At 38.9% G+C, this 20,334-nt stretch overlaps 1 protein-coding gene and 1 long non-coding RNA gene across 2 annotated transcripts; both read left to right on the forward strand.

The window, feature by feature from the left end:
- The first annotated feature begins 1,782 nt into the window (after positions 1 to 1,782).
- LOC133446554 (PHD finger protein 6-like) lies at positions 1,783 to 10,762 on the forward strand. The gene is made up of 6 exons (XM_061724601.1): positions 1,783 to 1,979; positions 9,268 to 9,372; positions 9,461 to 9,594; positions 9,710 to 9,735; positions 9,828 to 9,895; positions 10,711 to 10,762. The coding sequence occupies exons 1-6, from the start codon at positions 1,815 to 1,817 to the stop codon at positions 10,753 to 10,755; spliced, it is 543 nt and encodes a 180-aa protein (XP_061580585.1). The 5' UTR covers positions 1,783 to 1,814; the 3' UTR covers positions 10,756 to 10,762.
- Positions 10,763 to 10,859: 97 nt separating this feature from the next.
- LOC133446555 (uncharacterized) lies at positions 10,860 to 11,170 on the forward strand. Its single transcript, XR_009782847.1, has 3 exons — positions 10,860 to 10,923; positions 11,003 to 11,049; positions 11,141 to 11,170. It is a non-coding gene; the product is annotated as an uncharacterized LOC133446555 (long non-coding RNA).
- Positions 11,171 to 20,334: the final 9,164 nt, after the last annotated feature.

Below are 20,334 nucleotides of genomic sequence, written 5' to 3' on the forward strand. Positions count from 1 at the left end.
TCAGATATTGTTTTATACATTAAAAAAAAAAAATATATATATATATATATATATATATATATATATATATATATATATATATATATATATATATATTGTTTTGTACACTCCAAACCAACATGAGTATTAAATTAAATACTTACCTGCTGTACTCTACTGCCCTTACTTTTAACAACTTGTGCTTATTATTATTTTACCTCTTTTCTTATCAATTTATTTGTTATTTACTGTTTAATTGTGTTTTGCTGCTTTTAATGTCGATGTAAAGCACTTTGAATTATCTTGTGTTGAATTGTGCTATACAAATCAACTTGCCTAGCCTAAGATTTTAAACTGAATTAAGGCTAAACGTGCACAGGATTCACCACAAAAATAGATTTTAGTTTTCTTGGTTTGTTCTAGTCAGACGTGGGTTTTATAAACCTTATTGACACGTTTCGATGCAACCTTCTGCTTTCTGTCACTAAACCATCACATGAAAAAGTTTGTAAAACCTGAAGAAAACAACAATTAAGTGCTTTACATTCAATAGCTTTGCTTTAAAAACCTTTTATAAAGGTGCATGATTCTTAGACGCTGACATTCGTGTACAGATTCGACCCTGGAGGGCCATTAAGGGCAGAATTTTGTATTTTTACTTGTATAACCTTTTTTCCCCAGAATCTTTATTGTACAAACGTTTCCACGGTGACCTTCCTGCTGAAAGGTTAAAGGTAAAAGATCTCACTAAAATAAATGAAGAGAGAAAAAAACCTGTTTTGCAACTATTAGCCATGACAAACCTGAAGAAGAATAAAGTGTGAGATTTGGTGCTTTACACGCAATAACTTTGCTTCAAAACCTTTTAGAAATGTGCAACATTCTTGTGCTGGCTTTCATTTACAAATGTCGACCTTGGAGGGTCATTAAAGGGCAGAATTTCGTATTTTTTTCCCCAGAATCTTTATTGTATGAAGGACTTTTGAAGTTTCCAGATTTTAAACTGGATTAAGGCTAAACATGCACAGGATGTAGTCCCATTCCCCACAAAATATGATAATTATATTCCAAATCCTCTGAGAACATGCACATGTTGGTGTAATATTGTTAGTAAACTACTAATAAAGGATAACCATGTGCCCTCTTATTTATTTATTTTTTTAATGTATTTATTAGATTTTTGTCACTGTTACAGGCAACAAAGCAAACTTTTTCTCCCCGTTCTCCCTCCCATCCCCTCGTCCTCTAGAAAGAATAAGAGAAATGGGTTAAAATAATAATAAGAAAAAAAAAAAGAAAAAATAGAGCAAAAGAGGGAAAAACATTAATAGATATAGTATTAATTAAGAAACATAGATATCCATTAAATAAGTACAGCTGATAGCAATAGAACCCTGGATGTGATATACAGTATACGCATGCCCGTGTGAATACAGACACATACAAATATATGCATACAAATACTGAGATCAATTATGACATTGATGTATTTCAAGAACATTTTCAGGCCATTATATCACCCCACATGGATATTCTACTCCATCTGAGCCTCCTCCTGCTGAAGTAAGTTACCAACATTAGTATCATGTCTTAAAAACCATATAAAAGGTCTCCAGATGTCATCAAAGACATGTTGCTTCCGTCTAGTAATGTAAGTTATCTTTTCCATAGTCATGTTTAAAGCCATCTCTTTAACATGTGCCCTCTTATAATTTGAATTACCTCCAACCCTACTTCTGTCCCGGAGGGGGGACGTCTCTACAAACCTGGCAACCCAGCGGGCGGAGCTGCGGAGCGGACGCGCCGTTTGAAGCGGCTGCTGAACCCGAAGCGTCATGGAGCCGTTCCGGCGGGGAAAGGAGGCCGTTGCGAGGGGAACCGGCGTGGAAATGCCCCTCCGCAGCCGGCCGAGCTGCGGGCTCTGCAGCCGGGCCGAGGAGACCAGCACGACCGGGCCGCTGGGCCGCAAAGGCGGCGTCACCGCCCACCAGAACTGCCTGGTAAAAACAGCGCCTAATCCCTGATTTATGCTTCCGCGTTAAATCGACGCAGACCCTACGGCGTAGGTTACGCGGCGACGCGCGCACGTACGGCGTAGGCTCTGCGTCGGTGTAACGCGGAACCATAAATCTTAAGCCTTAACTCGGATGTTTTTCTCTGGTTTCCGTCGGAACACATGGGTCGAGGCGGAAGTTGGTTCGAATCCTGGTGCAAAGTTCTGATAGTTGGGTTTAAAAACAACAAAACAATAAAATGCATGTAATGCATGAAAACACTGGCCACCATTGTCTTTTCTCCCCCTCCTTTCCCTGCAGAAAGAAGAACAGAACTGGAGCTTTTCTACTACTAACCTCTACTAACCTAAACCTACAAACCAAAGTAGTTTGAGTTAAACACTGTTTTAATTGTGATGGCTAATATTTACAACATGGTTTCTTTCTCTCTTTATTTGGTTTAGTGAGAACTTTGAACCTTTCAGCAGACAGGTCACCATGTCTGCTGACATGGTGTCAGCATCAGGTTCAGGGTTTCCTAAGTTGCCACCTTTCAGAAATAGAAATAAGGAACGCCCCAATTTCAGCAGCGCAGGCGCCAAAAAAAGGGACATCCCCAAAACTTCTAAACTGCATAGAAATGTGTTTATTTCATACAAAAAAAAATGCTTTGATTTAAAGTTTAAAGTGCTTTAATAGCATTGAACTTGCATGACTGTACAGACAGCCAACCATACTAGCAACTGTATGTCCACAATCAGCCAGGATGTAGAATATAGCCTACAGGTGAAAAATATGGTGTAAAAGTTAATGTATTTCAATAATTGAACTTAAAAGGTGAAACTAATACATTACATCAGGGGTCACCAATCCTGGTCCTCGAGGGCCGGTGTCCTGCATGTTTTAGAGTTTTCTCTGCTTTAACACACCTGATTCTAATTAATCATCATCATCAACTTGTCATCAAAGCCTGGATAGTTCTGTTAATGACACAGTCACTTGTATCATGGTGCAATGAAGCAGAGAAACATCTAAAACGGGGGTGTCCAAAGTCGGTCCTCGAGGGCCGGTGTCCTGCATGTTTTAGTTGTTTCCCTGCATCAACACACCTGATTCTAATTAACGGTCGTCACCACCTTGTCATCAAAGACTGGATAGTTCTGTTGATGACCAAGCTCCTTGTATCACGGTTTGATTAAAAAAAAGGGACAGATCTAAAACCTGCAGGGACACCGGCCCTCGAGGACTGGGGTCCGACACCCCTGTTTTAGAATTTTCTCTGCTTTAACACACCTGATTCTAATTAATCATCATCATCAGCTTGTCATTGAGGTCTGCACAATTCTCTTAATGACACAGTAACTTTTATCACGGTGCAATGAAGCAGCGAAACATGTAAAACATGCAGGACACCGGCCCTCGAGGACCAGGGGCCTTATGTACTAAGAGTGCGGCGCACAAAAAACGTGCGTACGCCACTTTCTACGCTCACGGTCGGATGTACAAAGAATGACGTGAACGTAGAAAGCTGCTGTCCTTCTCTCACACATTAAGGCTTTTGTACGCACTTTTCTGAGGTTCTGCCCGTTGGCGACACTCACTGGTGATGCAGTGAAGTGCAGAATATGAGGAAACTTAACGTCAACAATAAATTCACGACCACGTGATGGACACGACAATCCCGACATCACCAGATAAATTACACAAGAGTGGAGCTGCAACAATCTCACAATCAACCACATGATCTGAACAAACCACTAAAGGAGCTCAACGATGGAACCCGCAAATCCTGATGGAGCTTTGGCTCCGTTAGAGGAACCTGCTGATGCAGGATCAGGAGCGAGTCTTCAGGCACCAGACTGATCTGCTGGTCCAGGACTAAGACTGAACCATCAGCTGGTTCAGGTACCAAGGATCCTCCTGGATCTCTGACCTGAACTGGACCAGCTGCTCCGGTTCAGACCAACATGATGCTTCAGCTGGAGCTGCTGCAGGTCGGACATCTCTGTCACCATGACGACCGTATGGGAGGACTACTGGAGATAAAAGCCAGACCCTAAACATCCCATAACTGTGTCTGGACAGAAATACATTAAAATTAATTTTGAAGCAAAAACCGGTGTTGTGCCAAAAAGTGATTGTCTGCCAGAATCTGATTTCTTCTGATTTCTGGCCGCGGGAGCGCGCACAGCAGCCCGTTGAGCGAGAGCGCTAAACAGTCAGATTTCAGATTATGAAGCTCAAGAATGAGATCAAGTCATATTTAGGCAGAAACAACTTTTCATTAACTGTATTTGGCCTTCAATCACTTTTTGGCACGACACCTGTCTCTCCTCCTGCGGATGAAACACTCCGAGTTACAGCAATTTTGCTCTTTATTTCTCACGTTTGCACCTCGATAATCCCGTCGGCACAAATTGTCTTTATTTCCGCAGCAGAGGAATCAGATCGTAATGCTTCATGTTTTAAATATAAATGTATTTTCTTCACATTGTTATACTTATGAGAGTGGTGATCGCGGACATCCATAATGTGTAAGACTCAATAAATGGTCTTAATGCGTCAGCATGACAATAAAGCAGAACGAGGAGCCGTTTTTCATCCACCAAAAATTCTGGTGTCGGTTCTTAAATTACAAACAAGAAAAGCAGAGTGTAATGATGCACTAACGCTGCCCATAACATTAACAAACCCGTACGATCATAATAAAACCACAACTCTTCACGGAACGCAACGCAAAGCAAAGAACAGCATAATATAGGTGTCAAACTGAATCCCAGAAGGGCCGGTGTCCTGCATGTTTTAGATGTTTCACTGCTTTAACACACCTGATTCTAATTAATCATCGTCACCAACTTGTCATCAAAGTCTGGATAGTTCTGTTGATGATACAGTCACTTGTATCATGGTGCAATGAAGCAGGGAAACATGTAAAACCTGCAGGGACACCGGCCCTCGAGGGACCGGAGTCCGACACCCCTAAATGCCCCAAAATGAATTATTTATTCCAGCTCAGAGCATTTTCTTGTTACGATGAGCGGTTTTTAATGGATAATTATCTTCATATCATATTCAAACATATATTTGAGGGAGGAGACAGGGCGGAGTGTTGTGCTCCCGCATGTGCGCTCAAATCCACACTGATTGGGATGTACAGAGAAACCTGCGTGGATTTGGGCGTACGCACAGCTTTGTACATGTGAATTTTTGCGGTCTTGTTAATTCCACGCACGGATTCACGTTGAAGTCCACGCACTCTTAGTACATGAGGCCCCAGGATTGGTGACCCCTGCATTACATAGTCTCATTACATGCAAAGCAAGATATGTTAAACCTTTATTTGTTATAATTTTGATGATTTAATTGTTTATTGATTTCATCATGTAGAGATTTTTTATTTATCTGTGAGCCATAATCACCAACATTATAACAAAGGCTTGAAATATCTCACTTTGAATGTAGTGGGAAATAATAAATGTGTTTCACCTTGAGTTGAATTTACTACTAATGACGTTTTGCAATATATTCAAATTTTCCAACCTTCACCTGTATATTATGACATCAATAAATAAGAGCATAATGTGTCCGTATTGGTTCAATACGGAACGCAACTTTTAATTTCCAATTACGTAACAATTCCGTATTTCAAGGGACGGGTGGCAAGCCTATTCCTACGGGTGCTTGAAATCCTTGAAAGTGCTTGAATTTCAATGTTGGGTTTTCAAGGCCTGAAAAGTTCTTGAATTTTAGTTTAAGTGCTTGAAATTATTATAACTCTGTGTCTTTCACAAAATTGGGATCAGACTGTACAGTTTAGTTATTACAAGGAGAAATAAAATCAGTAAGATGAAACATAAATAGATGTTTACAGCACGATACAATGTACATAATTGTGATAAAAAGCTGAAAGAATAATTATGAGTATATATATTCCTGTAGATATTTTAACCCAGCCATAAGGTGCTTGAAGATTTTGAAAATGACCCTTGAAAGTGCTTGAATTTGACCTTGAAAAATGTGTAGGAACCCTGCGGGTTTATTTGGCCAAGAAAGGGAATTTGACTCGGTTATTTCGCTCACTGTCTTATTAAAATCACATTTTGTGCTGAATGGGACTACATCCTGTGCACATTTAGCCTTAATCCAGCTTAAAATCTTAGGCAAGTTTATTTGTACAGCACAATTCAACACGTGCTTTGCATCAACATTAAAGCAACAAGACACAATTAAACAGTAAATTGTAGTGGCCACTCACCAGCAGGACACTGTGTAGTTTCAGTGGGTTAGAATTCACAAGAATCTAGCCGTTATTAACGATGATGATGACTTTAAAGTTAGTGTTCTGTTACTGTTGGTTACCGGCAGTTGAAAGGAGAGACAGAAATAAACAACACAAGTTTTTCCTTTGTCCACAAAAAGCGTTCATCAGCTATTTTGTTTCCAAACTCCTACAAAATAACAAATAAAATCATAAGAAAAGAGGTAAAATAGTAAAAATCACAAGTTGTATATTACGTTTCTATACGGTCAAAACGTACAAAGACCGGGTCAAACACAGTATTACAAAAGTAATCTGTGGGGATTCGTACGGTGAATTAAATCAATTTGACAATTCTGCGTCACAATGCCTGCATTCAGGGCTTATCCATCACTATTGTAACTTTGTCCGGTTTTCAAAAATCACAAGTATTTAATTTAAGAGTACGCTTAAATAACAAATAAAATGATAAGAAAAGAGGTAAAATAATAAAAAGCACAAGTTGTTAAAAGTAAGCGCAGTAGAGTACAGCAGGTAAGTATTTAATTTAAGAGTACGCTTCAGTAAACAGTCATGTTTTTAGCCCTGATTTAAAGGAGCTGACAGTTTGAACAGACCTCAGGTCTACAGGAATCTCAGGATGCGACTTTAATTACTCTAAAGCTAGAATGGCAAATATATTTGACAATATGGATGAAAATTGTAGTAGATGCCATAGTTCCCCTAGAACCTTAACACATATGTTTTGGTCATGTCCATCCTTGAACTCATGTTGGTTTGGAGTGTATACAAAAATATCTGAAGTAATAGAATAGAATAAGCTTTATTGGCCATGTATGAACATGCCAGACAGGGATTTTTTTTTCTTTTTTCGCTCACTGAACCCAGATTTAAGTAGTTACAAACAGTAATAGACAAATGGCTCTTATTAACATAAATACATTTTTTTTTTTAAAGTGAAAGGTGCAGCAGTATGAGGTAGACATTGAAATGTGCATTGTTACAGCATATGATTGTGGTTGTTATTATTATTGCACAGTGGTTGATTACTCTGAGACTCTATTGGCATTTTTCCACTAGTACCTACTCAGCCCGACTCGACTCAACTTGCCCTCGTTTCTTTTCAACACCCAGATCAGAAGTAGGCGAGGTTGGAGCGAAGCTGCTGTGATGTTTGTAGCCTTGAGCAGACATGGACTGAGAAAGACTGGTATATTTTTTTTCATTCCTCGTGGCCCCGTCTAGCTCTCTCTGGATATTTTCCTCAGCCGCCACGTTTAAGAATTTGAATTTGACCACGGAACATATTTCTTTGTTGCCATTGTTCTTTGAAAAAAATGAGCAAGAAGCCGCAAGTCGCTCTTGAAACGATGTCACATCCTGACTCAGACGTCTGATTGATATAATGTGAAGGATTCTGTGCTTTCAGACTCTTAAATCTTTGCATAAAAATGAGAAATGAATAAAAACAAACTGGAATGACAAGATCGGTACTGCATACACCCTACGCTCTGCGTAACATCATTACAACACAGTGACAGAAAACTATAACAGCTGCCATGAAAAGCTGCTGCTATTCATTTCATGCTGTTGAGAATTCTGCACTAAGGTTAAACCAAAATGTATTTTAATTTTCTTATTGATTGTGAGTTTGACTGGATGTCATTCAACTTTTGAACCTAGTAGGTAAAACTACCTCTTTTGAAGTGAAATGTATTTATTTTTGTTATTGCACTATTCTGCACTTTTTGTTTTAGTTTCATGTTTATACATTTTGTGGCACCAGAGCTGATGAGCTTTGTTTTGATCCAATGATGCAGTCAGTGAAAATACATATATGTCCATGTTGGAGAGAATGGACAATAAAAGAAACTTTTTTTTTTTTTTTTACTTAATTCATTGCCAAAATGTATTGGAATTGTATCGGGAACCAAAAAAAGTGAGCGGATCGGGAAAAATCAGGAATCGGGAGCTACTCAAGTCGGGATCGGATCGGGAGCTAAAAAATCCTGATTGGGACAACCCTACTGTAAACATTCATGAATTAGGGCTGGGGATCGATTCAAATGTCAAGAATCGATTCGATTCCGATTCTTAAGATTCAGAATCGATTATCAAGATTTGATTCGATCCGATTCGATTCCAATATTGATTTAGGTTAGTGTTATTAAAACAGTTTTTTGAGCTGTTGCATGAATTATATGACTGTAGTTATGCAACATATTAATACTAGTATTATATTGAGATTAAACAGCAAGTATGGCAGCTAATGATGCTGTAAGGACCAATCAGCTCCCAGAATGCTGATAGAACTGCTTTCAGAAACATCATGTGGGGCAGAATTACCAAACAGATCCAGGGAGGAAACAGAGACGGATGAAATCGGTTTAATTTTTTCCCACATCCCGTTTTTATTTGTTCCATTTTCGGTCTATTTTGGTTTTTAATTTTTGAGCGTTTGGTTTTTAGCATTTTTTGCAAATGTAACCCCAAGACAGTATATAAAGTAATGAAATATAGACAATTTATGCAATTATAACCTAACACTTTAATGTTTTCACACCTTTAAACATATTTAAAGGCAAAAACATGGCACCAGTTATTCTCGTGTCCAACAAAATATTCCTTTTTTGGGGATAAACAAAAAAATAACCAAAAGTTGTAATGTAATGATGAAAAAAAATACATAAATAAATAAAATAATTAAAAAAAAACTAAAAAAAAAAGATCTTTAGACATATGAATCGATTTTTAGGAATTAATATGAGAATCGATTTAGAATTGGGAAATCGATTTTTTTCAACACAGGCCTATCATGAATATCAGAAAGCAAAAGTGGAAATGAAACTAAATGGATTGCCAGATTTCTGTTGTTAAAAAAAAAAACTCCTTTTCACTATTTACAACTGTACAATAACTTCCATCTTCTTTCATATTTGTGATATTTTCTTTTCTCCAGAGTTGTGCGTCCTGGAGTTGCCGGATGTCGGTCCGTACGTCCACCTCTAACCCACCTGTCTGTTTGTTTGTTTCCAGTTATTCTCATCCGGGATATTTTGCACAAATTCTCCAGAGTTTTCCGAGTTGTTTGGCTTCAACGAGGAGGACGTGAAGCTTGAAGTGAAGCGAGGACACAGACTGGTAACGAGCCGTTTAACGCGAGCAGGTTTAACGGCCCGGCCGTGTGCGGCACTAATCCCTCGCCGTGTCGCTTATTTTCCCGCCTTAGATGTGTAAACATTGTGGGCACAGAGGAGCTACTGCCGGATGTGAAAACGGGCGCTGCAAGAGGTCCTTCCACTACCCGTGTGCTGTGGAAGGAGAATCCCGGCCCTTTGAGGAACGCGTCACGGGTCGCTTTGGGTCGGTTCCGTCGCCTGTTCGCCTGCATGTGAAGAGACATAGAATCATAGAAACATGTGATTGGACTGAATTTGCCAGAGTTAAAGGCTTCTTGTTCTGTGTTTTCATGCAACAGGCTGTACTGCTCAAACTGTAAACTAAGTAAGTGTCTGCATGCTGCCGACTTCGTACCGTTTTTATGTTTCAGTTTACACGATGTAATATAATAACTTTTTCTTTTTGTTCATGGCCAGAAATCAACAACCCTGTAAACGGCTCCTCCACGACTCCCAGCGGAGCCGGACCGTCGAAAGTCTTCCTGGTGGGACTGTTACTGCTTTTATTTATATCATGTTTAGTTGGTACATTTCTCAAATATGTTTAAATTAGGAATGTAAGTTGTATTTACTCATCTTAAAGTTCTCAATCTGCCTCTTTAATGACGACACCTAGAGCTGGGCGATATATCAAGATTTTAATATATATCGATATATTTTCAAACGCGATATGGTACGAGACAATATCGTTTATATCGATTTAATATTTTTTTTTTTTTTTTTTTTTTTTTTTTATGATTTTGATATAGCTTATTTTGTGACAAATTGACTTTAATGTCTTATTTGAGATTTGCACAAATGTTTTGTTATTTGGACAACTGTCAACCTCAGTGGAAAAGTCTGCCTGTTACTGTCTACATTGTATTAATTGCACAGTGTATTTTAATTTAATTGTTATGCAGGAAAGGGATATTAGTTTTATTTTATTCAAGAAGCATTTTATTCTATATATGCAGGCAGTTTATTTTTATTTCATTTGTTTTATACATTTTGATATTGTGCAGACCTCTGTTAATAAAGGTACCTTTGTGACATTTGGCACGAGGCTTTGTATTAAAACTGAGGGTTTTTTTAAGGGTTTGCCTCAGAAAAAAATGAAGCTAACAGAGATGCTATGCTATAATACTTTGGGGGAAACCCCAATTAAGACACAGAAAAAATATCGATATATATTGAGTATCGCCATTCAGCTAGAAAATATCGAGATATGACTTTTGGTCCATATCGCCCAGCCCTAACGACACCCGCCTCTTTAATGACATCTGCCTTTCTAATAACGACATTCATCTGTCATTCCAAGGTTTTCTCCAAGCCACCAGAAAGAAGTAAAAGCCTCCCCCTGTGAGTATTTCCCAATAATCCTCCTTTTTTAATCACATTTGTGTTTTTAAGATTTGTTTTTATATATGTTTTTAAGTCACATAAATATCACGTGGCAACAACCACATGTGTGTGTTTTGAAGGTTGAACTCTGACCAAATCCCTCCTTCGTCAAAAAAGAAGAAAAGGGGCCGTGAGTTATTTTTCGTGTCTCCTCGTTACAATAATTACATCGTTTTGTTTCTGTAAATGAAAGCGCTTGTTGTCCGCAGGAAAGCCTAAAGACAAACGGGATCCGCTGGACAGGGACTCGGCCAAGGTATTGATCACACCAGCTGCCGATCAAACCCTCACCCGTCTGTGTCGTCTGACCCGTTTTCACCCCCGTTGTTCTACCTTTCTCTTTTCAGAGACGCCGGAGTGACGGTGACGCGTAAGTGGGACTTGTCTGCTCTCTGTAACCAACCCTTGTTTGTTTGTTTGTTTAGTCTGCTGTGTAGAATCTGCTGCTTAAAACCTTTATAACAACTAAATTATTAGTTCTTCATTGAAGCACAAAATCCACTTTGATTGACTTCTAATTTATTAAAAGTTACATATGGTGTTCCACGAGGATCTGTGCTGGGTCCCATACTGTTTATTTTGTATATTAATGATATTTGTATTGTTTCGAAACTGTTAAAATTTGTGTTGTTTGCCGACGATACCAGTATATATTGCTCTGGTAAACATTTGGAACAGCTTTTGGGTGCAGTGGAAAAAGAGTTGAAAGTTCTTAAAAGTTGGTTTGATATCAATAAATTATCACTGAATTTAAGTAAAACAAAATTTATAATCTTTGGTAACCGAAAAGTAAATTGTAAAGTTAAGCTAAAAATTAATGATGTTGAAATTGAACGAGTATGTGAAAATAAATTCTTGGGCGTGATAATTGATGATAAACTTGATTGGAAAACACATATAAACAATATTAAATCTAAGTTGTCCAAAACCATTGCAATCCTATACAAGACAAAAGAACTTTTAAATCAGAAATCCACTTACATACTGTACTGTTCGCTCATTGTTCCATACATTACTTACTGTGTGGAGGTATGGGGAAATACTTGCATAACAAACATTGATCCAATAATTAAATTACAAAAGAGAGCCATAAGAATTGTAAATAATTCAAAATACTGCGACCCAACGAACCCACTCTTCATTAAACTAAATACCTTAACATTTGTAGATCTAGTTGAGCTAAGGACTTCTCTTATAATGTATAAGGCACACAACAACCTACTTCCTTACTGCATTCAGGAAATGTTTTCACCCAGAGAAAGTCGGTATGAACTCAGGGGAACTTGTATGTTTAAAAAAATAAAGGTAAGTACAAACTTTAGAAGTAGATGTGTTTCTGTTAAAGGGGTAAACTTGTGGAATATTCTCTGTGATGAGCTAAAAATGTGTAGTTCTATCCGCAAATTCAAAAAAATGTTTAAACTTAGGGCAATTGATAAATATAAACTATGACCAAGAGCAGCTTCTCCTGTAAATCCTCTATATCACATGCTCTTAATACCTTTTATTTTGATTTGTTGTGATGTGATGTATTGTAAAAAAGGGTAGGCATTATATAAGCTACGGCTTCAGTCTACACCTTTTTTGGTTCATTTATTTATATATCCAGCTTTACTGTGGTGCATGTTTTGATTGACTAATGGACCAAAATAAAACTAACTAACTAACTTTGAAAAAAATCTTTTAAAAATTGTAATATCTTGTATAATATCTTGAGGGGAAAAAGGCATGGTGTTCCTTTTTTAAAGGCAAAGGTCAATAGGAATATTGCACAGAACATCCTCACTGAATATGTTATACAGTTGCTTCATTGTCCCATTCATCACTTATTGTGTGGAAATCTGGGGAAATACATAAAAAACAATCACAGACCCCATTTTTATCTTACAAAAAAGAGCCATTAGAGTAATAAACAAAGCAGATTATCGAGAACCAACAAATAGATTATTCGTAAATTCGAATGTGCTTAAATTCAGAGATTTAGTGGACCTTAAAACAGCGCAATTTATGTTTAAAGTCAACAATAGAACACTTCCTGACAGTATTCGGAAGCTCTTCCAAAGCAGAGTTAGCCAATATGAACTAAGGGGAACATTTATGTCCAGGAAAACAAAGGCAAGAACCAACGTTAAACAACGATGATCTCAGTGACAGGAGTTAATCTGTGGAACAGCTTAGATACAGAAATGAAAATGTGTAGCACCTTATTACAATTCAAAAGCACCTATAAATACAAAATTATTAATACATATAAAACAAGGGTTATGAACAAATGCCAGAGCGTTTTGTTGTTGTTTTCCAGGGCAGGATATGGGAAACCCTCGAAGAAGAAGCGCAAAGAGAGGAAGCGGATCGTATCTGATGACTCCTCAGACACAGGTCAGCTGCTCGATCCAGGAAACAAGGCGCTCCAGCTTGATTTCTGTGGTCCGGAAACGGATTCATGCATTTGTCCGTCCTCTGCAGACTTCAACGGACTCCTTCCTCCGCTGGAGTCGGACTTGGATGAAAGTGAAACCTCTCTGTTTCACACCGAAGTGGGTCCAATCTCTGAATACTAAAAAAATAATCATAATTATCGGTGGTTAAAGATGTTTAATAATCGATGATTTTCTGCACCTGACAGCCGGCGGCTCCTGAGACCCTCAGGTATGTGTTGTCTTCACTACATGACTGTAACTGGGACGGTGCATGGAGGTCTATGTAGGTCGGGGGTAGGGATAGGAATCGAGAACCGGGTCTTGTTGAGAACCGGTTCTCAGTGTATCAATTCCTTGGAATCGTTTGCCTTTTTCGCAAACGATTCCTTTATCGATTCCAGTCGGCGCGAATGACGTCACCAAACGTGCGCATTCGCGCCCAGCAGGAAAACACGGGGACAAAGCGGCATAAACGCTCGAAAGTTTGGTTACATTTTACCAAAAAGGATGACAACAGGGCGACAATTCTTGCAATGTGGACATTTTACCAAAGGGGGGAAACTGTTAGGACTCGGCCAGCTGATCCGCTGGGAGCGCGGAGTCAGCCGGCGTGTGGTAAGGCTGATTTATGGTTCCGCGTTACACCAACGCAGAGCCTCACGCAGCATACGGCGTACCCTACGCCGTAGGCTCTGCGTCGATTTAACGCGGAACCATAAATCATGCTTTAGAAGAGCTGCGCCACGCGGACGAGCCCGGCGCTCCGGCGGACAGCGGAGCTCTCCTGACACAGCTGCAGCTCGTCAGCTCATCTATGGAGAAGTTAAAGAGCTTCTACCATTAGCTTCTCCTTTCATCAAGACAGGGAAGAGTATTGTTAGGTTAAAAAGTCATCAACATACATTAATTAACTTAGAAAAAGACACCGGAGACTTATGGAATGATTTTCAATGGCCTTCTGCAGAAGGTTGGAGAGGAATCCTGAGAAGCTTTAGGCAACACGGCCCTTCTCTTAGCTCGTCAGAACTTCTCTCAACTGGCTCTCTGCAGAACTGGCGCTTTTATTCAGCACGGAGGACAGGAAAAACCATATTTGGTAGATAACAGACGTTGGGGGTGAAAGACACCCAATAGTAAATAGTTGAATGGACAATAGACAGAAACAGATGGTCAAATAGATCAGATGATGGTTGAAAGGTCACACATGTGAAACTTAAACTTTAAAGAAACACAAAAGGTCAAAAGGGTCAAATGCCTCCCGGAACTAAAACAGGACCTCTTTTAGAGGTTTGAACAGATGGTTCTAAAGACAATGGGGTATTTGTTGGACATCTCAAACTCAGGAAGGGCTTCGCTGTCATCTGTTAACATGTGATAACCAACAGTCAGCTTAAAGTAAACCTCGGACAGATGTGTCCATCTGACAATGGTTCAGTTGACCAACCAGGAAGTCAGCAGTTTTAACCTCCTGAGTATCAAAGCATGTCACGATAAACAGGCAGTTTTCTGATTCTGATTCTTCACAGTTTTAAAATGAAAAACTTGGATTAATCTCACATTTCCCTCCTTTTTTATCATTTTGAAACTTCAACAGTAAACAAAAAAAAAAACACTCCAGTGTCATCATAAACATACAAGTAATGAAAACACAGAGAAGTACAAAGACAGTGATAGTCGGAATCTGAATCGGAATCTCAGTGATTATGTCAGCATGACTCAGTAATGAAAAAGTCTCTTCCATTCCTCGGACTCCTCTCCTAGTTTGTTGTCGCAAGTCAGTTTGGCTAGTCATATTCTTCAGGCTGGGCTGGCGAGATAGGCATCAGATGTTTACTTCGGCGAGCAAAGGTTTGTGAAACCGCTCGACTTCCCGCACTACTCGAGCCTGGCACGTTTCTCTGCTAGCTTTCACTGCAACTGGTGAACGCAGTAGATCATTCAGCAGCCTTTACTGCTGCCGGTGTCCTGATCTGGACAGCAAAAAGGGCCCGTCCTGACGGAGTGATGACGTTTCACCACTCGACTCAGGATCCGGTTACCCAGTTTCAGCAGTTCCTGCTTTAGGAGAGGGAAGAGGAAGAAAACAGCAGCGTACAAGAAGACGATTCTCATGTACAGTTCGACTAATGGCCGGCATTCAGGCCATGGCTTTCTTGAGCCTTAACTTAACAGGCCATTAGTTCACTCCAAGAATGAAATCCATATGAACAACTTCAAATGGATAGGTCCTTTCATGTTGTATCTGCAACATGTCGGAAAACTCCTACTAAAAAATTTTTTAAAGGGTATTTAGTATTTAATCCTCATGATGTATCATATACCCCTACTCCCTCCTGTTGAGCCATAAAAACTTCCTATGGCTCAACTTAGCCACCAGGGGGAACAGATTCCTTGGAAGCACTGGTCTGCTTCACAGCATTATTTTGCATGCCAACAGGGGTGGGGGTTTCGTGTCATCAGACCCCCTCCTTGTTGACTTCTCCCTGGAAGAGTCAGGCTGCCAGAGTCAGGCTCCCCAGATAAGTGGCCCTCCCACTTCTTGACCTTCGCACCCTGGCAAGTCTGCAGGTCTGACTCAATGATTCTCTAGGGTTGGATATCTATGTCCCTCAGAGATCCCCCCTCCCATCACCAGATTAGATGGGGCAAAACCTTTAAAATTCTGTCTCCCACCGTAGATTAGACTACAGAATTTCTCATTGAAAAACGTTCTTATTTCAACCCAGGTAGGTTATGGTCTTATTAAAGTAACACCACACAAAAACTGTCAGTGCAGCAACTCTCCTGCAACCTAAACAGTAGTCTTCAGTGAACTTATATATATATATAAACAATAAGTCATAGTCACAAAACATCGGACTTAAAGGAGGCATTCTATCAAATAATGCCTTCTCAACTGTTGTTGAGCTCTATTTTCCCCAAATAAAAAAGAAATGCCAGAAAATTGTCAGAAAATTGTCAGAAAAATTGTCTCCAGATAAATCATATAGTACTTATAAAAGTCTTCAGGAGATTCCTAATCTTCTGTTTGCATGCTGCAACGCAAATGCACGCTCTTCTATGAAAACTCATAGAAGTCTTAAGAAAATTGTGGGATAAATCCCCATGTGTAAACTACACATAGACAAAAACCCACTAACATTAAACACAACTTCAGATCATCTGCATGTGGGTTTGTGTATCACTGCAAATGTGTAAATTACTTCTCCTCAACCTACACTAACCAAACTCGATTGGTGCATTTCAAATTAACTCACAACCTAAATGGTAGCAACACTGATCACAAATGTACACATTTTCAGTGTGAATAGGCTAGTATGCACTCAGAGTTCTTCTTTTCTAAAAAGATTGTACAACGGGTTTGTTTCTCCTCCACACACCCCTTTCTGTGTAAAATGTCACTGACATACAAATGAGAGTAGGCTAATGAACACACCCTTCCACTGTATTCTAAAAATTTAGCGGTGCTAATTTCATTGTACAAAACCCATCCTCTGAAGCTGTCAATCATCAGTAGTGATTTCACAACAGACAGAGTAAGGACAAATGATTGATTTGTTTTACATTCATGTCACAAACAACCCAATCATTTTATCTCATGCTCGCAAATTGCAGGAATCCCATTTCCATACAATCCAAGTCAAATACAGTGTTACAAAAGTAATCTGCAAATTAAATGGTGAATTAACCCAATTTAAACCTTCTATGATTCTAAGCCCTCATTCAGGGCTTAGAATGATAGAACAAACTATATTATTCCACATCTCTACGTCTCCTCCAAAAGGAGAGCTCACTTCACTTCACTTCACCACTGAAAACCCCCCTTTTTCCAGAAACACAAAAAAAGTTCTCCCTCAGACACAGAGCCTTGCAGCCGCTCGTAAAGCGCTGCACCCACTGCTGGAGCACGCTTTCACACACACACAGAGAGTCACACACAGACACAGAGCTTTCTGCTGCTATTTGTATCATTTTAACAAAACCTTCAACAGAGAAGCTCATACGAATTTAAACTTTTTACCTCTTAACATATTATCTTATAATATCCAAACATATTCTAACATGTTTCTTCTATTCAACCCCTAACTAATATTTTGTGCTACAGGCAGACCCAAACAGCCCCTCCTCCTCTATTGGAGGAACAGGCTGCATCTCCAAGCACCATAAAATCTGCTCAAGCAGATCACGATCTGAATGAGGACTTTTACGTATCTCACCTTTTTGTCTTGATTCAATTTTTAACGCACAACTATGAGGTCAATAGAATCATATTTCTCTTTCTCTTAAAATGACAGAAACTTTCAGCTGTTTACAACGTGTCATGAATACACACACACTCTAACAGTGTCTCTCACATACACACACACACAGAGACACACACACACAGAGAGTCACACACAGACACAGACTTCCTCATGCTGCAGCCTGCAGCAGCCCCCACTTCTCCCAAAATCCATCCTCTCCTCACAAGTTCGCAATTTTCTTGTTTCTTCTTCTAGTCTTAAATTAGTCCATTTACTTCTTTTTAAGTTCCCTATATTTTGCAAGATTTGTCTCCATTTTCTTAAGTTTGAGGACGTCTCCCCATCAATTAAGCATCTTTTGAGATTTTTTAAGCATAAATTTCAGCTTAAACACGCCTCTGCTATTTTTCGTCAGTTATTTTCTTTCCTAAGTTTCTCTCAGAACACAAGTTTCCTTTTTCAACAGTTTGGTTTTAGCCTGATATTTAGTGAACAATTAAAATTTTTCCTCTCAATTTCGAAAACCCCAAACATTGAACAGACAGTTTTCCTGTCATAAACATCAGACAAACATTAGACAAACAATAGACAAGACGAACATTAAACAAAACCCATTAAAAAATCACTCCAAAGAAACCTCTTCTTGTTATTCTGTCGGGTCCGAAACCCCCGTGTTGGCCTTACGCACTGCCCCAGGCATAGTATTTTTAGAGGCCCCTATGCCTTCTATAAAAATCGTGTCCCCGACCTGCTGCCAATCACCTCTTTCACTAACCTTCTTGTTAGCACACAGAATTTCACTCGTATTTTACACAAAAATACTTCAATACCCCAGGTATTAAGTAAGAGGAGTTTTCTCATCAGTCTCCAAGTGCTTTCCCCTGGCTGGGAAATCTCGTCGTCTGGACTCTGGAACAGCGCAAGATCAACCTGGCCCCGTCCCTGAAGTCGGAACGCTGTCGACAGATTTTGGATGGCCCGTTGAATCTTACGCCACCCCAATCGTCGCAGCTCGAGAGATCCTGCGGTTTCGGCACCAAAATGTTAGGTTAAAAAGTCATCAACATACATTAATTAACTTAGAAAAAGACACCGGAGACTTATGGAATGATTTTCAATGGCCTTCTGCAGAAGGTTGGAGAGGAATCCTGAGAAGCTTTAGGCAACACGGCCCTTCTCTTAGCTCGTCAGAACTTCTCTCAACTGGCTCTCTGCAGAACTGGCGCTTTTATTCAGCACGGAGGACAGGAAAAACCATATTTGGTAGATAACAGACGTTGGGGGTGAAAGACACCCAATAGTAAATAGTTGAATGGACAATAGACAGAAACAGATGGTCAAATAGATCAGATGATGGTTGAAAGGTCACACATGTGAAACTTAAACTTTAAAGAAACACAAAAGGTCAAAAGGGTCAAATGCCTCCCGGAACTAAAACAGGACCTCTTTTAGAGGTTTGAACAGATGGTTCTAAAGACAATGGGGTATTTGTTGGACATCTCAAACTCAGGAAGGGCTTCGCTGTCATCTGTTAACATGTGATAACCAACAGTCAGCTTAAAGTAAACCTCGGACAGATGTGTCCATCTGACAATGGTTCAGTTGACCAACCAGGAAGTCAGCAGTTTTAACCTCCTGAGTATCAAAGCATGTCACGATAAACAGGCAGTTTTCTGATTCTGATTCTTCACAGTTTTAAAATGAAAAACTTGGATTAATCTCACAAGTATCAGGCCAGAATAGATGAATGTCACCAGCAGTGACTAAGTTTGTGGTGTTGAACATGTTACTGGACATTCTTGTGCAATTGTTACAAAGTAATTTTTTTTTTTAGTTAATTTGTACAGAAGAATATTTATTTTATTATTATTATTTTTATTTTAAATACATATTTTACTGTATATTACAAATCATTTTGTGGGGACCCCCTGGCACCATGGAGGAGCCCAAGGCTGGGGGCATCTTAAGACCTCACTTATATTTTTTTGTTCAAAGATATAAAAGTTTTATATCTTTGAACAAAAAAGATCAGAGAAACAAAGAAATTGAAACAAAGAAACTATTTTAGTATCAACTTTCTTTTATTAAAACAAAGTTGATACTAAAATTGCTTTTTTCTCCTTTTTTCCAAATGAGAATCGATAAAGAATCGAATCGTTAAGCAGAATCGAAAATGGAATCGGAATCGAAAAAATCTTATCAATTCCCATCCCTAGTCGGGGGTCGGCAACCTGCGGCTCTTTAGCCTAGTGGCCCCCTGGAGCTTTTTCAAAAATGTTTGAAAATGGAAATGGAGATGGGGGAGGGGAATATATTTTTTGTTTTAATATGGTTTCTGTAGGAAAACATGACATTCTTAACGTTTTCCAATGCTGTAAAATGTGTAGAAAAATATTACATTTCAACATTTCTGTTAACGAAGATTTGTACGGAAGAGTATCAGGGCCATGCAGGAGAAAAAATATTTGAGAGATTTTTTTTTTCATTATGCACTTTGAGAAAAAAGTCGAAATGTCGAGAAAATTGTCAAAATGTCGAGAATAATAATGAAATACAATTTCAAGAATAAAGTCGAAACTTTGCCTTTTTTCTCAATTTCAACTTTTCAACTCAAATTTCAACTTTTTCTCGACATTATTAGTGTTTTCTTGACATTTCAACTTTTTCTCGACATTTTGACTTTTTTCTCAACATTTCGACTTTTTTCACGAAATTTTGACTTTGCATAATGAAATAAAAATCTTCCTCCTCTAAAATATTATTTTTATTTTCTCCTGCCTGGCCCTAATACTCTTCCATAGATTTGCGTAACAAAAAGAGTCATGTGGAAAGACATTAGCAGCTACATTTGCAGCCGAGGACCCAGTTATAACTAAT

The sequence above is a fragment of the Cololabis saira genome, chromosome 6 (assembly GCF_033807715.1).
Source record: "Cololabis saira isolate AMF1-May2022 chromosome 6, fColSai1.1, whole genome shotgun sequence".
Taxonomy (NCBI): Eukaryota; Metazoa; Chordata; class Actinopteri; order Beloniformes; family Belonidae; genus Cololabis; species Cololabis saira.